This window comes from Phlebotomus papatasi, chromosome 2, assembly GCF_024763615.1.
Source record: "Phlebotomus papatasi isolate M1 chromosome 2, Ppap_2.1, whole genome shotgun sequence".
NCBI classification, from domain to species: domain Eukaryota; kingdom Metazoa; phylum Arthropoda; class Insecta; order Diptera; family Psychodidae; genus Phlebotomus; species Phlebotomus papatasi.
In genome coordinates this window covers 27,451,667-27,475,061 of record NC_077223.1, presented here as the reverse complement: position 1 = coordinate 27,475,061, position 23,395 = coordinate 27,451,667, and the positions used below count along the sequence as shown (strand labels likewise).

The window sequence follows — 23,395 nt, the reverse complement described above, 5'->3', positions numbered from 1 at the left end:
ATTCTTTTTGAAATGAAAAATTATTCAATTTGATGATTCATTTTTTAAATTAAAATGATATGCATTTATATTTTTTAGAAGAGAGTTTTTAAATACCTTTAAAGTCAGGAAAATATGCTAATTTGTTGGAAATCATTTCAAATAATTTTGATTAGACTGTGTATACCATTAAATAAAAATTATAGAGGCTCTAAATTCTATATGTTCTTGATCTTCTTGGTATTTCCATGAGGTTTCGAAGTTTTTTCAATATTTCTCGAATTTAGAATTCATTAAATATCAAAATATCTTGAGAATTCCCAAGAATTTCTTGGGTTATTAATTTTCTAAAATCACAGCGGACAAGAATTCTTGGCAATGCAATTTTAATTTAGGCGTAGTATATTTTTTTATAAATGAATTCACAATATTTTTTTGATAAAATTAGACAAAAAAATTAAATTTATTGTTCGGAAAAGGTTTAAGAATATATATTATTCAAAATATATTATAAATATGATTTTTTAAAATTTTTGTGAATTTTAAATTTTTTGCTTTATTTTTTAATGTCAAATGTGGTTATTGTAAGAATCATAAAATTGTAATAATGGAAAAGGTTAACCTTAGCTTCTACTCAACTCAGCAAAGACAAAAACCAAGTGCATTAAAGTCTCTCACTCGATTGGGGAAAAAGAATAACTTTGACTAATTGCCACTGCGATAGCTAGTGTAACTTCGAGGTCAGCAGAGCTCAGCTGAAAAAATATATATTTTCAGCTGATTTGAAAAAGCTTAGCATTTGGTGCTCGCTGGGTTTTGAGCAAATTATTCACATTTAAACACAGAAACACCCTTTATGAGATGAAAATTATTGTAATTTGATTTACTAAAACATTAAATTCGCGAAAAACTAGAGAAAAATCCGTGAAATTCAACGCTTTGTTCAATGAGGCTGTCATTTCTCAATCATATGCCATTGCTCTCGCTCGCAAACTCTCGTTCACTCTTTAATTGCGGGATATTTTCAAAATCATTTCCGTTAGATACACAATTTTATCAAATCACTCAAATTTTAATTTCTTTTTTACAAGTGTGGTCCAAGGTAACAAAATAATTGTTTTTAAATGATTTTTCCATATGAATTTATTAATGCCTTGGGTATTTAATAAACAATTTCATTATGAACTATAATACCTAAAGTTTTTTTTTCTAAAACACAGTGCAATAAAATGAAATCCTTTCTTGTGGGGGATGCAAGTGGATGAGTACTTTTGTTTTCCTTTTGGTGTTTCATGAACATGTTCTCCCAAGACATTTATGGAGGAATATCACGTCAAATTTCTGAGATATCTTTAGGTAAAAATTCTCAAGAAATTAATAAACTTGCTTGTTTAAACTCGTATTTATCTCAATAATTGTACATTACAGAACGTTGGTGTCCAGAATCCAGAAATGATTTTTGCAGGAGAATTCAAGGAAAAATTCCCTAGAACAAACTAATTTCCTATCATTTAATTTTTCTTGTAATTTTCTCGATTTTTCTCATAAATCCTTGAATATTCTTCAAACTTATAAATAAGGCTGTATAGGACAACTTGTGTCCTTCGCGAAAATATTTCCTTGAAGAAAGATCTGGGGCCACTGAATATCATAGTATGGGAAGGAAGAGATAATGCAGATAATGTTAACATCATCGTAAAATATGAACAAAATAATCTATTAAAATATGAATATTTTGTCCTTCGATTATAAATTTTTTCTTCCTAGAGATTTCGGTGCCCTGCGCAGCGCACCTTCTTCATTAGTCGAAAATGTCAGGTTTCTGGGGCTTTGTCTTTCTTGGGGCCAAAGGGATGTCTTCATTGGGTACATGCGGTGCATGGGTCCTGAACCACACACTCCACGAACAATTTTACAGCGATATTTTACTTTTTACAAATACAGTTACTAAATGAGTTAAGCAAAACTTAGTTAGTAGCCAAGAAAGATTTTTTTATTTTATTTTGTTTAACTTGTGTAGTAACTAGTAACCTTATTTGTAAAAAGTAAAATATCGCTGTAAAATTGTTCGTGAAGTGTGTGACTCAGAACCCATGTATCCAATGAAGACATCCCTTTGGCCCCCAAGACAGACAAAATCCCAGAAACCTGACATTTTCGACCCGTGAAAAAGGTCCGCAGGGAACCGAAAAAGCTCTGAGAAGAAATTTTTTTTATTCTATGCTGAAATGTTCCATTCAACGACCATCAGATTATTGTTGTTAATAAATTGTTACACCGGTCCCTTACCCTTAAGTTCTCCGTGTTTATGATCTTTAGAGAACTTAGCTCTTTTTTCGAGAATATTTTCGTGAAAAAGACAAGTAGTCTTGCCCAATCCTTTTCGGGGATTCGAAGGATATTCAGGGATTTATGAAGAAAGTGAAGAAAATTATAGAAAAAATTAAAATTAAAAATTAACTAGTTTAAAAATGTAGTTCTAGGAAAATCTTCATTGATTTTTTTTTCACAAATCGTTTCTGGACAACACCATCCTACTCGTTATTGAAATAACATGCATTTCATCAAATACTTTTACCCATTTCTTGAGAATTTTCACATTTAGATATTTCAGAATGTTGAAGTGATGGACCATAAGTATCTGTGGGATATGTTCTGGAGACACCAAGAAATCCCAAAGTATTCATCGATAATTATTTCAATTTTTCCTCGTGGACATTAAATGTATGTAATTATATATTATATAAAATTAATAGAAACAATTTTACCAAAAATTTTTGAGCACTAAATCGTGAAATTTTCACTTAAAATGCATCTATTTTGCCATCTCACGACCTCCAGGAGCTCGCGAGATAAAATTCGCGGGATATTCAAAATAACAGCAATTATTCCGCTTTTTGTGCACTACTACACATGCCATCCCTCTGAAAGCGCCACACTCTTTATCCGTGCCCACTCATACAAAGTGAAGACTCTGTGTATGATGTATATTCTATTTCGCAAAATCGGGAAAATTTTGGCGGGATAGCAATGTGACGGCGTCAGAATTGCATCACAGAATAAGAATATAAAACGACTAAGTCGCGATTGACCAACTTTACAGCAGAGCGATTCAAAGCTGAGATTTGCATTTGCTAATAAATCTATTAATTTAATTCACTAATGTTGTACGCAAAAGTAGCTGTTGTAAATTTCTAAACAAACTTGGCAAATAAAGATAGAATTAATATTCATAGATTCTATGTTCATTATTGCAACTGCAATAATGGACATAGAATAGGAGAAAAAAACCCAAAAGAAGCTCATTAAGCTCAGAAGTAGATGCGTGAGAAGAGTGAAGAGTTTTTATTTGTGAAAAAGGGATAAAAATTACAAAAGAAGTAAGTTATTTAATAGAGAGAAATTAGATGAAATGTAAGAGATTAATTTTTTATAGGAATCCAGAAGAAAGAGAGGAAAGGAAAGGAATTAGGTGTAGATAAAAGTTCAAGGTCTTAAAGGAGACTGTAGGCCGGCTTCAGACTTGAGACTAATGCCAGTTCCTCACTAAAATGGTTTAGTAGGTGACTGAGGATGAGCCAGAAATCTTTTCAGACCTAAAATTAGACTTAGCGCTTAATTTCTGACGTACTATGAATACAGTAGACTCTCGCTTATCCGTGATAGCGGTACCAAAATTTCACACGGATTTTGAGAGTGATACCTCGAGTGATGCCCATCAAATTGTTTGAAATCTAACGATTTTTTGATTATATTGAAAATTTATGGATTGAATCCGACAGTCTCTTTAAACATATGCGTACTGTCCAAAAAAGTTACAGTGAGTAAGAATTACAGTAGATAGAGCACATTTGCTTAACAAAAAAAATCTAAAACGGGAACAATGTATCATCAAAATTTTGAAAATTCAACTGTCTCACGACGGATTGTTTTATGTCAACCCGGAAAAAGAGTCCACGGATAAGCGAGAGTCTTGTATTGGCGGTCTGTCAAAGTGGCATTTCGAACATATACAAAGTGTCTGTGACAAAATCTTCTCGATTTTTATTAGTTTTGCTAAAAACTGAATAATAAATCCACAAATAATGAACACAGGAGTATGTATTTCACAAATCGTAATGATGTCCCAACGTATTAGAGCTCTGAAAATGCGAGCCTGTATTTTCATGGAGGCAAGTAAGAAACAGAGGAATAGGGCGGAGCGCCTCATACGCCTTGTCCAATTTCTGAGTGTGGTGAAAAAACTTTAGCAATTTCATTGGAGTCCTTAATAAGGGCTGTGACAGTCGTCTCATATTCCTTGCTCAAGTCATTCGACCTCTGGGCTTCTACAAGGAGGTCTTCCTGGATTGCTACCATCTTCCTCTGGATCCCTCGTAAATAAAACTACACCTGAAAATCATACCCCAATTGCCCTCAAATCCCCTGGAATTCTCGAATAAATTAAAAACCCAAAAACTATCGAAAAGAAATAAAATTTAAATCAAAGACTTCTGCCACTGAAAATAAAAAAAAAAAAAATCCCACTTTTCCACGCACAATAGCTATCTTGTTTCGGAAAAATTTTCACAATATAATGTATATGTATATTGTATATTTTATTAACTACCGCTACAAAATTCTCAGAATTGAGTCGAACAACTCGTGTTTTTCCCACGCTGCCAATAGGCCCCGGCTGATCACGCATCATCTGTCAAAATTGTTTCCATCAAACAAACATTTTCATCAAAAGACTAAATTTTCAATTTTTTTCAGTTTTAGGCGTTCTAGCACTCTTAAATCCATTTTCTAATAAATATTTTCACATTTTCTCGTAGTTTTTGCGATCAATTTGATCCAATTACTTTTTTAGTCACACGACCACTCTTTTTCGGTCACATATGACCGAGTTATTCGACTCTTATCTTAACTAAAATGAAAAACATGTCTGATTATGCTTTTTTTAAGAAAAAAAAAAACGCTATAACTTTGAGAATAATTAACTTACCTGTATAATATTCACAGGGAATGGTGACTGTATCAATAAATTTTATTTAAATTTAATTTAAAAATTCACCAAAAGTACTTTTCATGGATTTTATTTTCGATTTTCATCATTTTAATCTGTCGACTGGCCACAAAATTAAAACGGCAGTAGCAATACAAATAATAATGATTTTGTAATTATTGAAGAATATTTATAAATGCGCATCAACAATACAATACAAAAAAATACAATTCTACAAAACATTTTTAAATTAGAAACAAGTATTTAACGATTCTTCCGTAGGTATTGCAAAGCAGCTTTTGCTGCTGCTTTCTTAGCATTCGATTTGTTGGTGCCGAAACCATGAGTCTCCATGAATTTATTCCTGCACACAAATCTCACAGTCACTTCAGTCGTGTCCCTTTCGGGACTCAGTGCAGGTGCGCTGAATGTTGGATTGGCACCAGGCCACTCAAAAAGCTGACGCACCGCATTGATGGGAACATTATTGGTGAACTCAAGGATCTCTTTGCCCATGAGATGCACAATAACTCGCCAGACGGTGTTCAAATCATTGCCCGAATCTAAAAAGATCGCTCCCAAGAGAGCTTCCATTGTGTCACCCAGAATCTTTGGGACATCAACAGAATCAGCCAAGATTTCTGCATCTTCCTCATGTAGCAAAAGTACGTGATCCGTGATTTCATGACGGTTCTGTTGTTGATATCTAAATAGTGAAAGAATTTGCGCAATTGTAACATAGCAAATAAATCAGAGGTGTGCAAGAACCGTTTGAAACCGAAAAAACTTCAAATAAAGCTTGTTCGTCAAAACGCTACCTGAGCAAACTTATTTTGACGTTTATTCGGTTTCAACGGTTCTTGCACACCTCTGAAATAAATTTTTCAATTTCAATTTCAATTTATTTCAATTTCAATTTATTCAATATACCAACACAAAATAGGGTTCAACCCTCTTACAAGTGTGTGGCTACAAAAAAAAAGAAAAAACTAAAGAAAAAAAATGAGAAAAGGAAAGACAAAAGCAGAACGCATCAAGCAAGCCTGGACTTGAAATAACCCTCAATGTTTCTCACAGAAGCGCGAGCATCACGAGGAAGTGAATTGTAAAGCGATACTCCTCTGACGAAGAGTGTGTGATAAAACGTCTCTTGCATCGCTCTAGGGACCAGGTATCCTCGAACCTTGATCGAACCCCCCCCCCCCCCCCCCCTCGTCAAGAGGGAAGCCAGGTACGCCGGACTCCCAGTCGTTATTAGGCGATGCAGAAAGATAAGGGCACGCATCTGCAAGAAGGATGGTAAGTCACAACCAACAAAAACGTCCCTGTGCGGAGATATGTGGTCACGCGAGCCTAGAGCACAGATGTATCTCACACAGTTATTAAACATAACCGTTAAGCGGCGAATGGTTTCACCATCCGCAGAAAAAAAGAGTTCAGCTCCATAAGAGATTATGGGCAAAAGTAGCGCTCGTGAGAGAAGCAGGCGAGTGTCATAGGGTGTAATGTCCCGGTAGCGTCGAAGGGTATAAAGAGAATAATTAATTTAACGACAAATGGAAGTAGCATGATCTGACCATGAGAGGGTTCTGTTGAAAATAATTCCAAGGTTTTTAACCTGATCTGTAAATGGAATGATTTCTCCGCGGAGAAAAAGAGGGCTTAAAGGAAAGTTAGCAGATCTTTTAGAGATAACAAGGGCCTGTGATTTTTTAGGATTTAAGATTTAAGTCCATTAAATTAAGTCTATTAAATTCCAAGTTTTCGACATGAAGTTAGTTACAATAGGAATTGAGTTTTGTTTTAATTTTTTTTTAAGTTTCAAGAGAATTTCGTCAGCTTTTCATTTCTGAAAAAAATATTGAAAAAGGTTGTGTTTTGGCTGAAAAAAGTGATAAAAATGGAGAACCTGCGCAAATTGATCGTGGACACGTACCTAAAGAATCCAAAAGCGAGCTATCCTAAAATCAGAAGGATCACCGGAAAGTGTCCATCCACGGTGCGAAGGGTTATATTACGCTTCAAGAAACTCAAGACTGTTGTTCAAAAGACAGGATGTGGCAGAAAACCTGGAACTGTAGACAAGAAGATGGAGAAGAGAGTGTTGGCGCTTTTCCAGAAGCAACCTTGCCTTTCAGTCAGAGATGTGGGCAAAAAGCTGGGTATCTCAAAGAGCTTAGTGCAGAGAATCAAAGAGAATAACGGATTGATAACGTACAAAGCTCAAGCTGCTCCCCATCGCACGGACAAGCAGAAGCAAAGTGCCAAAACGTGGTCGAGAAATCTGAGTGATCGAGTTTTGAAAGGCTTTCAAGGATGCATTTTGATGGACGACGAAACTGTCGTAAAAGGTGAATTTACTCAGTTGCCCGGCCAACAGTTTTACACGGCGAAGACTCGTACGGGTGTAGCCAGCAAGTACAGGTTCAAAGAGTACGACAAGTTCCCGAAGAAATATGTGGTTTGGATGGCAATCTGCTCTTGTGGACGTCGCAGCGAAGAATTTTTCGTGACAGGGACTATGAACGTGGATATCTACATTAAAGAGTGCCTCCAAAAACGACTTTTGCCACTGTATCAAAGCCACGACATCCCTCCTCTATTTTGGCCTGATTTGGCATCATGTCATTACGCGAAAGCCACCCTGGAATGGTTTTCCAACAACAATGTCAAATATGTAGATAAGAAGGTCAACCCGCCCTGCAATCCAGAAGTCCGCCCCATTGAGAAATACTGGGGAATTTTGAAAGGAGACTTGAAGAAAAAGGCTAATCCAGCCAAAGATTTGCAGGACTTCGCACGAAAGTGGAAGAAAGTCGTCAGAGATCGTGGGGACGACCTTGCCCAGAGCCAAAGAGTAGGGAGTAATGAATATGGTGCGAGATTTCGCGAAGAAACCGCTTGAATAAAAAAAACCATAAAGTGGATTTGAATCACAATGAAATACCCTTTCAAGAAATATAAATAGTATTTTTATATGTACTATAGTTTTTTTTAATGAGAGTCATTTGTCTTCTTGGTATTAGGTGAGATTCTTAACAATCTCACCTACTATTTAAATCTTGCGCACGCTTTATATTTGCAAATCATCCGCATACAAATGATAGGAACAACCTTGCAATACAAATGGAAGGTCATTGATGAATAGTGAAAACATAAGTGGACCAAGTATTGAACCCTGGCCTATCCCTTTAGATAATGAGGCAGGTGAAGACACCTGATCTGAATGTTTGACAAATTGAGAACGTTGGCTAAAATATGAACGAATAAGTGAGATGGAGGATGAAGAGGAATTAAAGAATTCATGAAGTTTAAAGGGGAAAGCTATCGAAGGCCTTGGTAAAGTCTAACAGTACTAGAACTACAAACCGGTTGCGATTAATAGCCCCCGCCACATCATGATTTACCTTAAGAAGGGCGGTTAACTATAGTGCTATGACCACCACGGAAACCCGATTGGAAGTCACAAAGCAACTTATTAACCGACAGATAGGAGAAAATTTGTTCATGCAGAATGAATTCGAAAGCTTTGGAGAGTGTGGGTTGGGTAGTAAACTAATGGGCCTGAAATCAGAAGCAGAAGTAAGGTTTGAAATTTTCGGTATCGGAATAACTAGGGCAATTTTCCAGGATTCAGGAAAAGTAGAGGTGGTAATGATGTGATTAAAATCATCAGTGAGCACTGGTAAAAGTACCGGAAGAATAATTTTAATGAAATCAAGAGAAACGCCATCACACCCCATGGCATTGGACCTGACGCGGGAGATAGCATAGGCTACGTCCGCTTGGGGAACGCAGCTGAAGCTAAAACCCTCCCAGGTTACGGGTGGAAGAGAGGGGCAGTCTATTGTACTGGTTAAAAAGCGATTAATTTCGTCAGCAGACAACGGCTTGCTAGCTGAAGAGTCCATTGAAGGCCTGAGGCCCAGTTTTTTAATATTTGTCCAAAGCTTCTTAGGGGGAAGCTTGATGTCAAGGTTTTTAAAGAAATACCTCTTTTTAGCTGCTCGTACAACACTGCATACCTTGTTTCGCAGACGCTTAAACTTAAGTCTATCGTCAAGAGTGCCTGAACGCTTCCATTTCCTGAAAACTGCATCACGACGCTTAATATGAATGATAATTGACTCATTTATCCAAGGTGTCGAAAGCGCTGGGACAAGTATTCTGGGGTACAACATTATTAGAACTTCAACCTTCTCTGTGGCTGAAGTAGTGATATAGATTGGGCTCCAATCCATGTGTATTGCAGCAGAGATTGCTACCTCGCTATTGCATTTGTTAATTTGAGGAACGGTTTTGTAAATATTTTTTGGTTTAGGAAGCCTTACATTGTACGATCTGAAGATCATGTCATGGTCGGAGATTCCTGCTAGAGGTAACTGAATATAGTGTAGAAGTCTTTGCTGATCACAACAGGGCAATATCAGTAGATCCAGTAAGGATCCCTCTGACGAGTCAAATATCAAGGTAAATTTTTTTTAAACCTTAATGCTGCAAACAAACAATTTTGATTGGTATTATTTGGTTTAGCTAAAATAGTTGTTCTCTTTCCTTCGCTTGCGTTCAACATATGGCAATTTTACTCTAATTCTAATCCAAAAAGCTGTGCAAAATTAGGTTGAAGCAAATTCGGGTTAAGAAAAACCACCAAAACCTGCAGATATCATATGGCAACCCAAGCGCTGAATTCGAGTTTTACAGTTGTCAGAAAAACAAAACATCAAGATGGCAAGTTTGTGTGGCTATATGGACCCGAGTGAGTCCGACAGCCTTACATAAAATAGAAGAAGAAGAAGAAGAAGAAGAAGAAGAGGCAAGTTTGTGGATAAACGAAAGACGTGAAATATTAATTGAATTAGTGAGAAATAAGGAATCCATTTAGAGAAAGGCTTCAAAAAACCATCGTAGGTCCGATGCGGATAACTTGAAATGGTTAATAGTCGGAACAGGAAATAATAGGTAAGGTAGTGAAATGTGCTTTGATTTTTTCTTTGTTTATGTTGTTTTTCTTTGCAGTTGAAAAGCCACAAAAAGAGTGAAATTGCCTTAAAAAGTCTTTTTATTACCAGAAGAAGCAAAGAATCCCTAGTGGAAGTGGAGGCGGTTAAAAAGTACAGGCCAAAAAACGCTCAATTTTATGAGCACCTTTCTTTTCAACAAGAGAGGAATGGTCGAAGGTAGGTTTTTGAGTATTGTAAAACGCAAAATTGATAAAATTCCAAAACAAAGATTAAATTCAATATGATTTATACATACCTAGCAAAATTCATGATTGTCTCTGTGAGTCCTGCATTTTGCGTCAACAAATGCATATGGAAGTTATTGCGTACACAGATGCAAGCTAATGTGATGTTATTGACTAGAGCCGATCTCAAATCAGTCATCTTTCCGGGATCCATATCTTTGCAGTGTTCAAAGATATACAATGTGATGATTATATCCAGTACAGCATCCCCTAGAAATTCTAATTTCTGATAGCACCCTGTAACACGATTTGTGGGATAGGATGGATGCGTAAGTGCTTGAAGGAGATAGGCTCGATCCTTGAACTGATAGTTGAGTTTACGTTGTATCTCGGTGTAACGAATAAGAAGAGAATCAATGTCGGCACTTGTGACATTAGGCGAAATCCTTGGTTCCACTTTCTGATTAGTAATCAAATTCTCCATATCCACATCATTGGGAAGAATATTGAAGAAATTCAGCAGCTTGAAGGACTTTCTGATGCCAACAGCTTCAACCCAAACACCCAAAATGGCTTCAATGGTATCCGACACCGTTTTGTCACTCACATGATGTTTACCAAGGTGAATATACATAGGATAGACATTGCCCTTTGCTGCCTTTTCCTCCTTGGTAAAATGTTCCAACAATTCCCGGTTATTCGCCAAATCTAACCGTCCATTGATCACTTCCCAATCCGAACACTGCAATCGCATGATGGTGTTGGGCACAAGGTCAAGTTCCTTAACAATTTGAGTCACTTCTAGTGGTACTCCCATGTGTGGAACAATAAAGTCACTCACACAGAATGGCGAAACGTTGATGATGCCAGGAATACCAATATCTGATCCACAGTAGAAAAGATTGCGATTCCCAACAAATTGTCCTTTGCAGGAAGTTAGAAAGCCCTCATGCCATGTGGCATGTTTCTGAAGCAGATATAGACTGGTAGTAAACTTGAGAAAAGCATCTCCCAGTACCTCATATCTCTCCATATCGAAGACATCATGTGATGATGCAGTTGTAATTGAACATAGAACATCCCTTTGTTGCGGTCCCTCTACATTCGGATTAATCAAATCCGTTCTGATGGTTTCGATATTGAAGGAAGATTCAAATGTTGGAGCACAAATGGCAGGCACGGCTGCCGAATAGTCTCCTTCAATTTCCATACCATTTACCTGATCTCTCACCATTTTCTTCTCAAAATCATCCGAAAGACAGATGAATTTGTAATAGTACTCCATATCAATTGGATAAATTGTATCCCAGTGTCGATGAATATCAACTGGAGGAACATGTTCTTCAAACAACGAATCCAGAATATCACCAATTGTCTCAACAGTCTTCTCCTCAACTTTTATCACTTCATTATCATGCGGACCAAAGATTGAACTCTTCGGTTCAATTTCTTCAGGCACTTTGAATTTATTCGGATCAATTCTGAGTGCATCGAGCTTGTTCGTACTCTTAACACCCAAATATTTATCAATTGTGATCCTTAGATTCTCCGCATGTAGCATAAAATGCAATCTATGCAGAACATTTGGCAGTACTAATGCCTTGAGCCACATAGAAGCCGGAAAATTGAAATTGTGACACAATTCAGGAATCAAAATTTCATTCTTGAATCGATTTGATCGACTCTTTCCACCTGTTTCACCCATTCCTGGATTCAGCAAATTCAAATTGTTCGATATTCCCTTAACTTCAATGAGAAACTGATCCATATTGACCGTATTTACCGCATATTTATTTTTGCAGTAATCAGCATAGGTTTTACCCTGTGTCTCATTGGGAAAGGCACTGCGCGGTGATAGATGCTCATGTACCTTTGTAACTACATATTTTTGCGACCTATCTACACGATACCATGGAGTTATCACACGATACAGATAATTCTCAGGCGTAAACTGCATCGTGAAGCGCTCCATCTCAGATCGAGGCACAATTGGAGGCATGCCTTGGAACTCTTGCACGAGATCCATGTCAATTTTCTCATTCAAAGTCGGTACAATTAGGATGGAGTTTTGTTGATTGGTATAATCCATTGTAACAAAACTCTTTCGTACATTCAGTATATCACTGAAGAGAACATTATGAAAAGTTCTCAAAAGAAGTAGGTCATCAGCATTCAATTTGATGTTTTTGACAGGATCTTTTAAGATTTTGACCTGAAAATTGATATTCCGTCAATAAACCATATGTTATCACTGTGATTAAACAAAGAAAAGGAAGATGATCGTATGATAGTCTGAATAACTAGCTCGATACAGGGAAACTGGTAGAGTTGCGTAGTTTTACAGAAATAGAAAAAGCTGCCTCATCTCCAGAAGTCGCTGTTACAAATGAAGAACCGAATTCAACGAAACTCCCGCCGTAACGGCAGATAAATTTTCCGTAGATATCATCAGTTGGATCAGCAACTCGGCTAATTGAATTTTAGAGGAAATTATCGTAGAAAGACCTCTAAAGCCGTGGACACGCAAACATTTTGGTGAGGGAGAGAGGATGTTCCAACAAGATGCGGCACCGTAACACAAACCATATGCCCGTGTCAACCAAATGTTGGCAAAAAACCAACGTTTAGTTGTTTATTTTGAGGACACAAAGGGTTTTGAGGACACTGCCACCGGAGTATCGATTTCTTAAAGACAATCCTCCGTTGCGAATGAACTAGTATACCGAAGGTCCACATTTAGGTAGCGTGCGAGGCGACATTCATTAATCGACTCTTGGTCGGTTTACGCGTATGACGGACTACGTCGAACTACGTTTTCGGTTGTCGTACCAGCCTCATATTCATTTAGCGAATGAATAAAAAAAGCAATGCCATTGCATTACCGATGAACCGTCTGAACAAGAGAAGTTTGTACGAAAATGACTTTAGACATGTGTAGGAAACGCTAGCGCCAACTGGCGGAAATATTTGAAAATTTATTATGTAAACGCTTCCGGCACATTTATCAGTCTTTTTATAAAAAACGTAGCGTGACGTGCAGTTGTGCTTTGCTATTTGTTGTATAGGTTTGGCTGAACTCCTTGGGACAACGATCAAGCTAGGTCCTGAGTCAGGATAAAGAGTTTTAAAACTTGGTTGTAAACTCGTGAAATAGCTTGAGTTTTATGGAAGCAAACGGAGTCCATTTTAGTTAAAGAAAGAACTGCGAAATATCTTGTTTAAAGGAATGAATTGAAATGTAGGTTATATTTTAGGGACCATCAACACATCGTCGGTTGCTTCAGCAACTGTGCTAACTGCATCTGCTTTGTGTCGGCATTCATTGCAAATGCCGCGCAGCGATGCGTTGCTTACAACGAATGCTGACCGTGGTATCACACTAGAGAATTTCACATGAGAATTTTCATGTGATTCACATCAATTGTTGCTGATATATGCCCTATTGTGCAATTTTCTTCAAGAACTTTTAGAAATCGATTCATTTAGTGATAAAAAAGTAGACTCGAGTCACAAAAATTGGTTTAAATAGATTAAAATAGCATAAATACGATTGATAACTAATGAGCAAATAATGAGCAAAATTTGCTCATTACATTTGCATCTGGTACTACTTTATTGCAGTCATTCGGGTAGTTTCTGCACCACACCTCTCCCACCAGTTTATTAGTGATGAAATTGTAATTAAAAGTAGTGCCAATTTATCGTAAACGAGATGGAGAAGAAAGGGCAAAGGGCATTGAAAAAGATCGGTGAAGAGGATAAGTAAGAAAAAAGCTAAACAAAAATGTGTTCGATCTACATTTTATATTCCTTCATAAACTTCTAGGATTTCGTGGTCAAATGAGATGGTGACCGAATTAATTGAGGCTGTACATCAGGAAACCGTAACTTGGAACTACAACTGCCGGGAATACAAAAATAGAGGCAGCCGATCTGATGGTTTTCAGGCCATTTGCGACAAAGTGAGTCACCAATCGCCGGAACTCACACCTCAGTCGGGATTTGGGTGGTATTGGCTCCCTCATTTTCGTAGTTTTCTTTTGTAGATAAGGCCCTACGATTTGAAGAAGCTCTTCAAATTCCTCCGAAGTCATTCGGAGAAAATCATTGTGTCCAAAAAAATTCCACTTGCGATGTTGTCATAAAGATTTTCAACGAAACCATGTGAAGGTCGCGTTAAAAGCCAATCTCTCGCCCACACCCTCCTTCTTTTCCCTTTGCGGGTCCTTTTGCACAACACAAAAGCAGTGTACAGGATGAGAACTTCCTCTTCTTCACTAAAATCACACATTTTTACTCAAACGACTGAAATGCTTCAAAAACAAAATCACTCATCTGACAACCCACATGCCATCGTGACATTGAGCAATTCTAGCAATAATGTCCTGGCTAAATCAGCGATTTAGAGTGGTTCTAGAAGTTTTAATTAGCAACTTTTCAATGTGAAATTTTCTAGTGTGATAACACCGTGACACAAAGCAAATGCAGTTAGCACAGTTACTGAGGCAACCGACGACATATTAAATTCAGCCAATCAGTCCGCCATACTTAATCAAGTCCTTGCAGTCCGCCACGCGCAAAATCCATTGATAAAAATGAGTTCACTATTTCTTGATTTTTTTGACGCAGGGGACTTGGTCCCCAACAACATGAATAGTTATTATTATTGTTAATCGTATCGAGGCATAAAATTTACACATGTCTTGCCCAATAACGGGCTACGTCAATGGCAAGCGGGGTTGCCGACATCAAGTCCCCTACCTCGTAAGAATCAGGAGACAAAGGACAAACACACAAGTCTGGGGTAGTTTAAACCACCCCACAGTCACAAGTGACGTCACATTCCAAGAGGCCCCATCGCCGCCTGTTGTCTCTTGATCACGCTACGTCGCTCCTCAAACGATTAAGAGACTTCCACATCGTCCAGTTTTGGTCACCACCAGGAGAAAGGCTCTCCTTTAGTTCGACAAAGTCTGGTGGAAAGACTTCCTTCCACAGATTAGGTCTGGCCTCCTCCGGAGATTTGTCAAGTGGTTTGACAGAGTGGCAAGTTCTTGCGAGACTTCAGCCTTAAGCCCAAAATATACACAGGGATCGGCTTAGAGATCAGTCCGAAAAATGAGGATTTTTGTCGATACACTCACGGATCAGCCTAAAATTTGGAGGATCAGGCTGATCTTCTAAATTCGTGAGGTCTAGTGAAATTACGGGGATTAGGCGACATCAGCGCCAGTGCTGAAAATAAAAAGCTTCACTTTGGGGGTTTTTGGGTGCTTTTGAAAATGTCAATTGGGTGAAAAAACATGGAGAGTAACGGTTGGCTATATGGACCCGAGTCCGACAGCCTTACATAAAATAGAAGAAGAAGAAGAGAGTAATGGTACGCAGTATCGCAAAATCTTAAAATGCATTAAGATTTGAGTAAAGAGAAGATCATAGTGCTCCTTACTGTACGAAAAATCCATTGATATTGCACTTAAGAAGCCTTTCAGCAATCAAAGTGTGGAGATTTAATAGAAATTTACGCTGAAAACGCTAATTCTTGATCCTAAATCCTCAGTGTATGATAGTTTGGGCTGATCCCTTACCGCCAAATTTTACGAGCTGAGTATTCTCTAGGATCAGCCTGTGTCTATTTTCGGCTTTACTCTTGGTTTTTTGTGACCATGGAGAAGATGCTTCGGTTCAGAAAGAACCTTGGACATCTCTCTACTGGAGATGATTTGTCTCCTCACCCGTGGTGGAGCAATTCCTGCTAAGCAAAAGAGTTTGTCTACCGGAGTGCTTTTTAAGCATCTTGTTACAATACGGGCGATATCATTAAGAGCGACATCAACTTGCTTAGCGTGCGCGGATCTCTCTGATACTTCAGCTGCGTACTCTGCTACAGAAAATGATAGCGCAAGAGCAGACGTACGCATCAGTTTCGGCTGAGCTCCCCACTAACCGTTAACAAGTTTTCGCAGTAAGTTATTTCTTGTTTTCACCTTGTTCTTAACATAACTGCAGTGGGTCTTGTATGTGAGAGTTCTATCAAGGGTGACACCAAGATACTTGGGCGTGAAATTGTGCTTCAGAGAATCTCCTTCCCATCTTACATTTAAGCGAGTTGTGACCCACTTGTGACGCAGATGGAAACAACTTACCTTTATTTTAGAGGGATTTGGCATTAGTTGGTTTCGCCTTATAGAATTTCGAAAATTCAATAAGGCAAGTCTCAAGCTGGGACTCCACGTCTTGAAACGTGTTTGCCTTAACAGCTAGAGCCAAGTCATCCGCGTACAAGAAGGTCTTGGATGGAGATGGCAGTGGCTGATCATTTGTGTAGATCGGAGGTGTGCAAGAACCGTTTGAAACCGAAAAAACGTCAAATAAAGCTTGTTCGTCAATGGTCAAACCAAAACGCTACCTCTGAGCAAACTTATTTTGACGTTTATTCGGTTTCAACGGTTCTTGCACACCTCTGGTGTAAATATTAAACAAAATTGGAGCCAAGACACTACCTTGCGGTAGCCCATTTTTTGCAGTCTCCATCTGCTTTTCTGACCACGGAACTCAACAAAGAATCTGCGATTCTCTGAGAGAACCCCAATCATCCTTGTGAGGCTGTAGTCATTTGTGAAATTGTAGATCTTGGAAAGAAGAATTCTGTGGTTTAAGATAAGATTTTGCCAGGGGTCAGTTCTCCATTTCGGATACTCCTATACTATCTTATCCCCCGATACGGGTAGCCGCTCTATATCACAGCTCTGTGAACAATCAGTGCCGTTACTATATCACAGCATCCCTTCTCGGTGTGTGTTTGGGATCAGTGACAGCGAATATTTGCATCGACTGAAGTACTACTTTCATGCCGAAACTCGTTCTCGTACCAGCTTCTATTGTTTAGGTGGTTCACTTTTTTGCCAATATGCACCATTGACATTACTATTCATTCATTCACTGGACGAATTCAAAGCCGATATGGCATGAGAAATCTTTTTCTGCTGCTGCTCAGCTTTGAACCCACGACCTCGCAGTCATAGAGCTACTACTCTATTCACTGACCCACTCAAGGCTCATTCTGTGGTTTACTGTGTCAAAGGCTGCCGAGAGGTCAACGAAGGCAACACCTGTGATTTTGCCTTCCTCAAACCCGTCCTCAATATATTGAGTGAGGTTCAGTACTTGACCAGAGCTGGATTTCCCAGAGCGGTATCCAGCTTGCTCTCTGATCAGCTTATCCTCTACGACAGATGCAAGCCTTTGCAGCAGCATGCTTTCAAACACTTTGAACATGAATAGTTCAATCGATACAAACACACGTTGCCTTTCATGATTCAAATTTGAAGCAGATCTACCGTGATGTAAAACGGAGTTGTATGTATCGTAACGCGCACAGAGAACCATGATATAGAACAAGTTTACCGCCTTGAGGTTCAAGACAGAACGGTGAATGGCGAGTGGCCTAATGGACCCAAATAAAATGCCTGGGAGCAGCGGTTCCAAAAGTAAGATGAGCTGATCAATACACAAATCTCTTGAATCTTAAAACTTATGGTGACCTAGCACTCTGCTAGATATGAAATAGGGATCAACAGGTAAACATCCAAGCTCGCGGTAGTTTTTCACTCGAACGGGCTACACTGTTTCTTGATCGATTGAGCGACTTTTCATGTGTAGAGTTTTGGTCACCATCATTAATCGGACGAATTCTGATGGAAAGGGTTTTTTAGGAGATTTGTCAAGTGATTTAACAGAGTAACAATAAACCTTGTGAAAATGGAGAAGATGTCTTGGTTTGTTTCCGATTCTGTGGTACAGCAATTCGTTGGTTGCGTCTACCTCTGTCGTATCTGCATTTCTTTTGTGTCAGCATTTCACGCAAGAGGAGACGTCTGTATTGTAGGTTGCACCGAATACAGATACAAAACAAATGCAGATACAACAGAGGTAGCCGCAACCAACGAATTACTGCTAAAAGATAGAGTTTTTCCACCAAAGTATTCTTTAAGCGTCCGTTACTATTCGGGCGGGATCATTAAAAACGGTGCTGACTTATACTGCGTACGCGAACTACTTCCGTACACCGTCTTCGTACTTCGCTACAAAGAAACCATCGACGCTGTCAAGAAATCTAAGAGCAACCTAAGGTACTTGGGTTTGGGTCATACGAAACGAAGTTCCACCAAAGGAAATGGAACTTTCCGCGTTTTTTTTTTTGTTTATAGGGGCAAATTCTCAAAAAATCTTGCATAGGTATAAAATAGAACAAATATCACTTACCGATACTTCTCCATCAGTCATGAAAAAATTCATTGGTGCCAATTGTGGGAGTTTTTTGGTAGTTAGAATACCAAATCCTCTTTTCTCCCGCAGTAGTTGATTGAAAACACAAATGTTTTCGTCAAAGATATCATTGGGCATCTCATTGAGCTGTGATGTTGTATGAATGAAGTACAGAAGACATGGTTTATCTTCTTCAGGCTGACACTTAATCAATTCCTTGGGATATTTCACTTCGCAGTAGCGCTTCATCTTCCTCGTTCCATCAAATTCGTTTGAACCTTGAAATGAAATATCATTAAAGCCATATAATCTCCTTATCAATCGACATCTTCTCTTCTACCTTTCTTGTATTTTTTCCAATGATGAAAATAAACATTCTGCACATTAAGAAGATTAGTCATCTTATCAATGGGCAAAAGATTTTCATTCAGTTCTCCACATTCGTAAAGTTTTACGCATGCATTAAATGCCGCTGATCTCTTAGCCAATTTCTTATTGATCTTCGGTTCTCCGTATATAGATTCTTTGATTGTGGATTGGGTCGGCAAATCCAATTTCACTCGAAATTTACCTTTGATGTATTCCTCAGTAACATCGGCAGTATTTACTGTAAAATTATCTCCAGGTAGAGTACTGCAGTAGCGATTCAATAATGCAATTGCTGATGTCTCTTCAAGAACAGCTCCATTCTTGGTATAGTATTTCACAACATTCTTACTCATTTCACGATCTATTTCAGCATTTGTCGGTATCTCACGATCAACACACTTTCCAATCAACAGAGACTTCATTTTCTCATCAACAGCTCTGTACCGTTTAATCTTATTCAGCAACTTTTCTTGTTCCGCATGTTCTGTCATTATCACAAAAACACTAGAATTTGCTCTTGCACGTCCTTTTCGCTGAAGATATGACCGAAAGTTCCTGGGACTATCATAGTTGACCACAATATTGCATGATTGTAGGTCAACACCTTCCTCCAACACTGCAGTACTAACAATCAAATTCACTTCGTTTCTCTTGAATTTTTTCACCACATGCCTATTCCATCTGTTTTGCAACAAGATCTCCAATTCGGGTTGAAAATGAGTATCATCCCCCACAATATACTCTGGTCTTATGGGATAATTTTCTTTTGATTCTGCATAAATCTTCAAGATGTGATACAAACATTTCGCTGTGAAACGTCGTTCAACAAATACCAAACAATTTAGCTTTTCGTTCGGAAACATTTGCAAGAGCGCATCCAAGCTACCCAGAAAAGTCCTTAATTTTTCTGTCGAATTTCTCATGATCAATTCATGGACGGGAATATCAGAATTACCCATGAAATTCACCAAAATACGTCTAATCATTTCGGCATCTGAGAAATTTGAGACAAAAAGAAATCACACAATAGTTTTGATAACTGAAAAAATGATCAAACAATAAAAAAAAATAGATTTACGGTGGAGTCATACAAGCTATACATAAGAAAAAATGGGGTAACAAAACGTTTTATCATGCTTTGCGAAATCCGCAAACTTGTGACTTTTAGATATAATACCTCGGAAGATCAGCTAAAATAGCTTAGGAGTAATACATTTGATATTCGGAAAAAATGACTTATAGGTTTGTGGCTTAAACATGATACCGTTCGGTTGAGAAATACGTTAACTAGAGTATTTCTTATCTTTGACCTTGAAATACCGTCGCATGGGAATGATTCGATTTAAAAAATAAGTCCCGCAGAGGAGAACATAGAGATACTACTATAATGAAAATACTGTTATAGAATGTCTCATGCACCGCTTTAGGTATCATGTATCCCCGAACGCTAACCGAACACCGCCACCCCCCCCCTCCTCTCGTTAAATGGGAAGCCAGGTACTCCAAACATCAAGTCGTAATCAGACGATGTAGAAAGAGAAGGGCACGCATCTGAAGGAAAGATGGTGAATTACAATCAACAAAAACGTCCCTAAGAGTGATGTAATCGCGTGGATCAAGATCACAAATGTACCTTACACCAGAGGTGTGCAAGAACCGTTGAAATGGAATAAATGTCAAAATAAGTTTGTTCTGGTAGCGACTTGACCATTGACGTACATTGCACGCCTCTGCCTTACACAGTTGTTGATGGGGACAGTCAAACGACAGATCATAAAGTAGTGCTCATTATATTATGCAGGGGATGACATTAGCTCTGAAAAATGTGGCCAGTTTTAGTGTAATTTTTTTCCTGTTTTCGTACACATTTCACGAGATATCTCCGAAAATACGTAGGTTGCCAATTTGGGGTTTTCGGTTGCTTATTCAGTATTAAGTTGACTTTTATTTTGTATTTGTATTTTTTGTTAATTCATTTCACAATGACAGAAAACACCTAATAAACTCCAAAGTTTTTTCGGCACGCTAGAAACATGTGGGAAACGTCATGCCCCTGATATTATAGGTGTCCGACAGCGTCGAAAAGTATAGTTATTTTTACGACCTTAACGACAGATAGAGGTAAGACATCAAACCAAGATAAAGTCCTATTAAAAACAGTAGAGTAGCAAAAGGAATAATTTCTCTGCAGATGAGAAGAGGACATATAGAAAAGTTATCAGATCGCTTAGAGATAAAAAAAAACTGTTGAGTTTTTGGGATTCAAAAGAAATCCAGTAGTGGACAACCAGTATTCAATTTTAGATATCATTCATACATTGTCATAAAGTATTTCGAAACGATTAATAAGTTTTGAATCTTCCGAAGAGCTTCAGCGCAGACTTGACCGATTTGGAAATATTTGTGCTGAAACAGGTATGAAGGTGAACGTGGATAAGTCGGAGGTAATGGTGATTTCCCGCACTCTACATTTTAGTGGAGTCACATTGAAAGAGCTGAAGAAGTTTAGGTATGTAGAGGTTTTATTTACGACTGATAGTAGGATAGACGCAGAACTCCCGCAAAGGATCGGTAAGGCATCTGCAGTAATGAAGGAGCTTGGTAGAAGCGTGGTCAGGAAAGCCGAGCTTAGTCGTTCTGCTAAATTATAGGTTTTCAAAGCTGTGTTTTCAAAACCAAGATGAGGTACCATCGGTCGATTAAGGGATTCACTCATCGAGAATGAATGAGAACAGTAACCGTTCGTGAGAAGCTAAGACTCGAAGAGTTGCTTCTTCGAGTTAAGAGATCACAGCTTCAATAGTAGGAGCAAAGTCAAGGCGAACGGATCGCTGTCACGAAAGTTTCGTGTGAACAAGGCAGTCAGACCTGGCACTGGAGAAGGCGATCCGTGATTCCGGCATGAAGCCTCTCTTATGCCCAATAAGTCCACGCAGCTGGGGGACGCAATCCCAGAGCTGTACGAGAGGCCTTCATCCAGATTGAACATGCGGCACGAAATCTGGGGCTACAGATAAACGAAGGCAAAACAAAGTACATAGTGGCCTCGTCAGCAGCAACTCCGGCAACATCTACGGAGACCATCGGTCAAACAAGGTTCCCGATGGGGAACTACGACTTTGAAGTTGTCAACTCCTTCGTGTACCTTGGGTCAACAATCACAGCCGACAACAACATCTCAACAGAAGTCAGCGCACAGCTGCTGAAAGCCAACAAGGCCTATTTCTGTCTATCAAGAGTTTTCCGGTCCAGAACCTTAAGCATAAAGACTAAGCTACTGCTGTATAAGACTATGATCCTGCCAGTCCTCAAGTATTCGTCTGAGACGTGGGTCCTTAGCAAACAGAATTGCGAACTCTTAGCCGCGTTTGAGAGGAGGATTCTACGACGGATTTTTGGCCCTATATGTGAGGAGGGATGATTCCGGAGCCTATACAACTATGAGCTGTATGAGCGCTACCGAGAGGTAACTGTCGTCAAGCAAATACGCCTCAATAGGCTCCGGTGGGCTGGTCATCTGGTTCGCAAGGATGAGGACGACCCAGCCTGGAAAGTCTTTAGGGGCGGACTCTATGCTTCGAGGAAACGAGGTCGATCTAGTCTCCTATGGACCAACGACGTGGACCAGGACGCCAGCTCTTTAGGGGTGCGGAATTGGAGAACAGTGGCGCGTAACAGGCTCGAGTGGCGACTAGTCCTGAGTCAGGCCAAGACCAGCAACTAGTTGGCAAACTAGCGTCCAAATTGCAAAAATCCGCGGAATTTGACGCAAAAATTCCACTAAGTTTTCCATGGAATTTGGAGCCGGAAATTCCATTGGAATCATAGCTCTCCATGGAATTTCAAGTACAAACCACTGGAATTCCAGCGTTAAATTCCGCGGTGTTCCGCGGAAAATATGGAAACTCACACGTCAAACGTTCGCGGGATAAGCTGGAAAAATCCGATGGAAATGTCCACTATCTTTCCATACGGTTTTATATGTTTTTTCCATTTTTTTCTCGAATGACAAACAAATAAAATGGCATTAGGACAACGTGGATAATAGAGTCTTCTAAATTCGAACGCTTGGGGGGTATTTTTGACATTTCTCACCTCCCAAATTCGAACGATTTTTTCGAAATTAACGAAATTTATGTGAGATTAAATTGTACCTTAAATCAAATTCCCGTACTTTCTCACAAGCTTTAGTGGTAATATACTTCCTTTTCATTTTATATGATCATTATGTATGCAAACATTCAGGAAGCAGCACATAAATATGATTTTCATTCATCCAAAATACGATTTTTTTTTTCTTAACATAACCTCACAATTGACATTTTGAATCCAAACGTCGTTCGAATTTGAGAGATTCAGATTTGAGAGACTCTACTGTATTTCCAAACTTTCCGCAAACATTTTTAGTGACTCGTACGTCGAATTATAATATAATTAATTATACGACACTGCGTTTCGTGTAGATAGTAGTGAAGTGATTACATTAAATAGGTCGCCAACCTAAAATAATACTTTTTTTCTGTCATTTAGGGGAAGTATGCCAAATTTCGGCCAGCTTCTAATTTCGCCCACTTTGAGTGTAATTTCGGCCATGCAAATAAATT

The 23,395-nt window shown here is 38.6% G+C and overlaps 1 protein-coding gene across 3 annotated transcripts in view; it reads right to left on the bottom strand.

Annotated features, from left to right (window-relative positions):
• Positions 1-5,041: 5,041 nt before the first annotated feature.
• LOC129803306 (endoribonuclease dcr-1) overlaps positions 5,042-23,395 on the bottom strand; it is a 41,442-nt gene continuing 23,088 nt past the window's right edge. For all 3 annotated transcript variants that reach the window (XM_055849757.1, XM_055849759.1, XM_055849758.1), the window contains exons 3-6: positions 18,763-19,785; positions 18,420-18,700; positions 10,226-12,366; positions 5,042-5,672 (exon numbers count right to left, since the gene is read on the bottom strand). In XM_055849757.1, the coding sequence (XP_055705732.1) occupies positions 5,231-5,672; positions 10,226-12,366; positions 18,420-18,700; positions 18,763-19,785 (3,887 nt within the window). In that variant the 3' untranslated portion in view covers positions 5,042-5,230. The remainder of the gene's footprint in view (positions 5,673-10,225; positions 12,367-18,419; positions 18,701-18,762; positions 19,786-23,395) is intronic.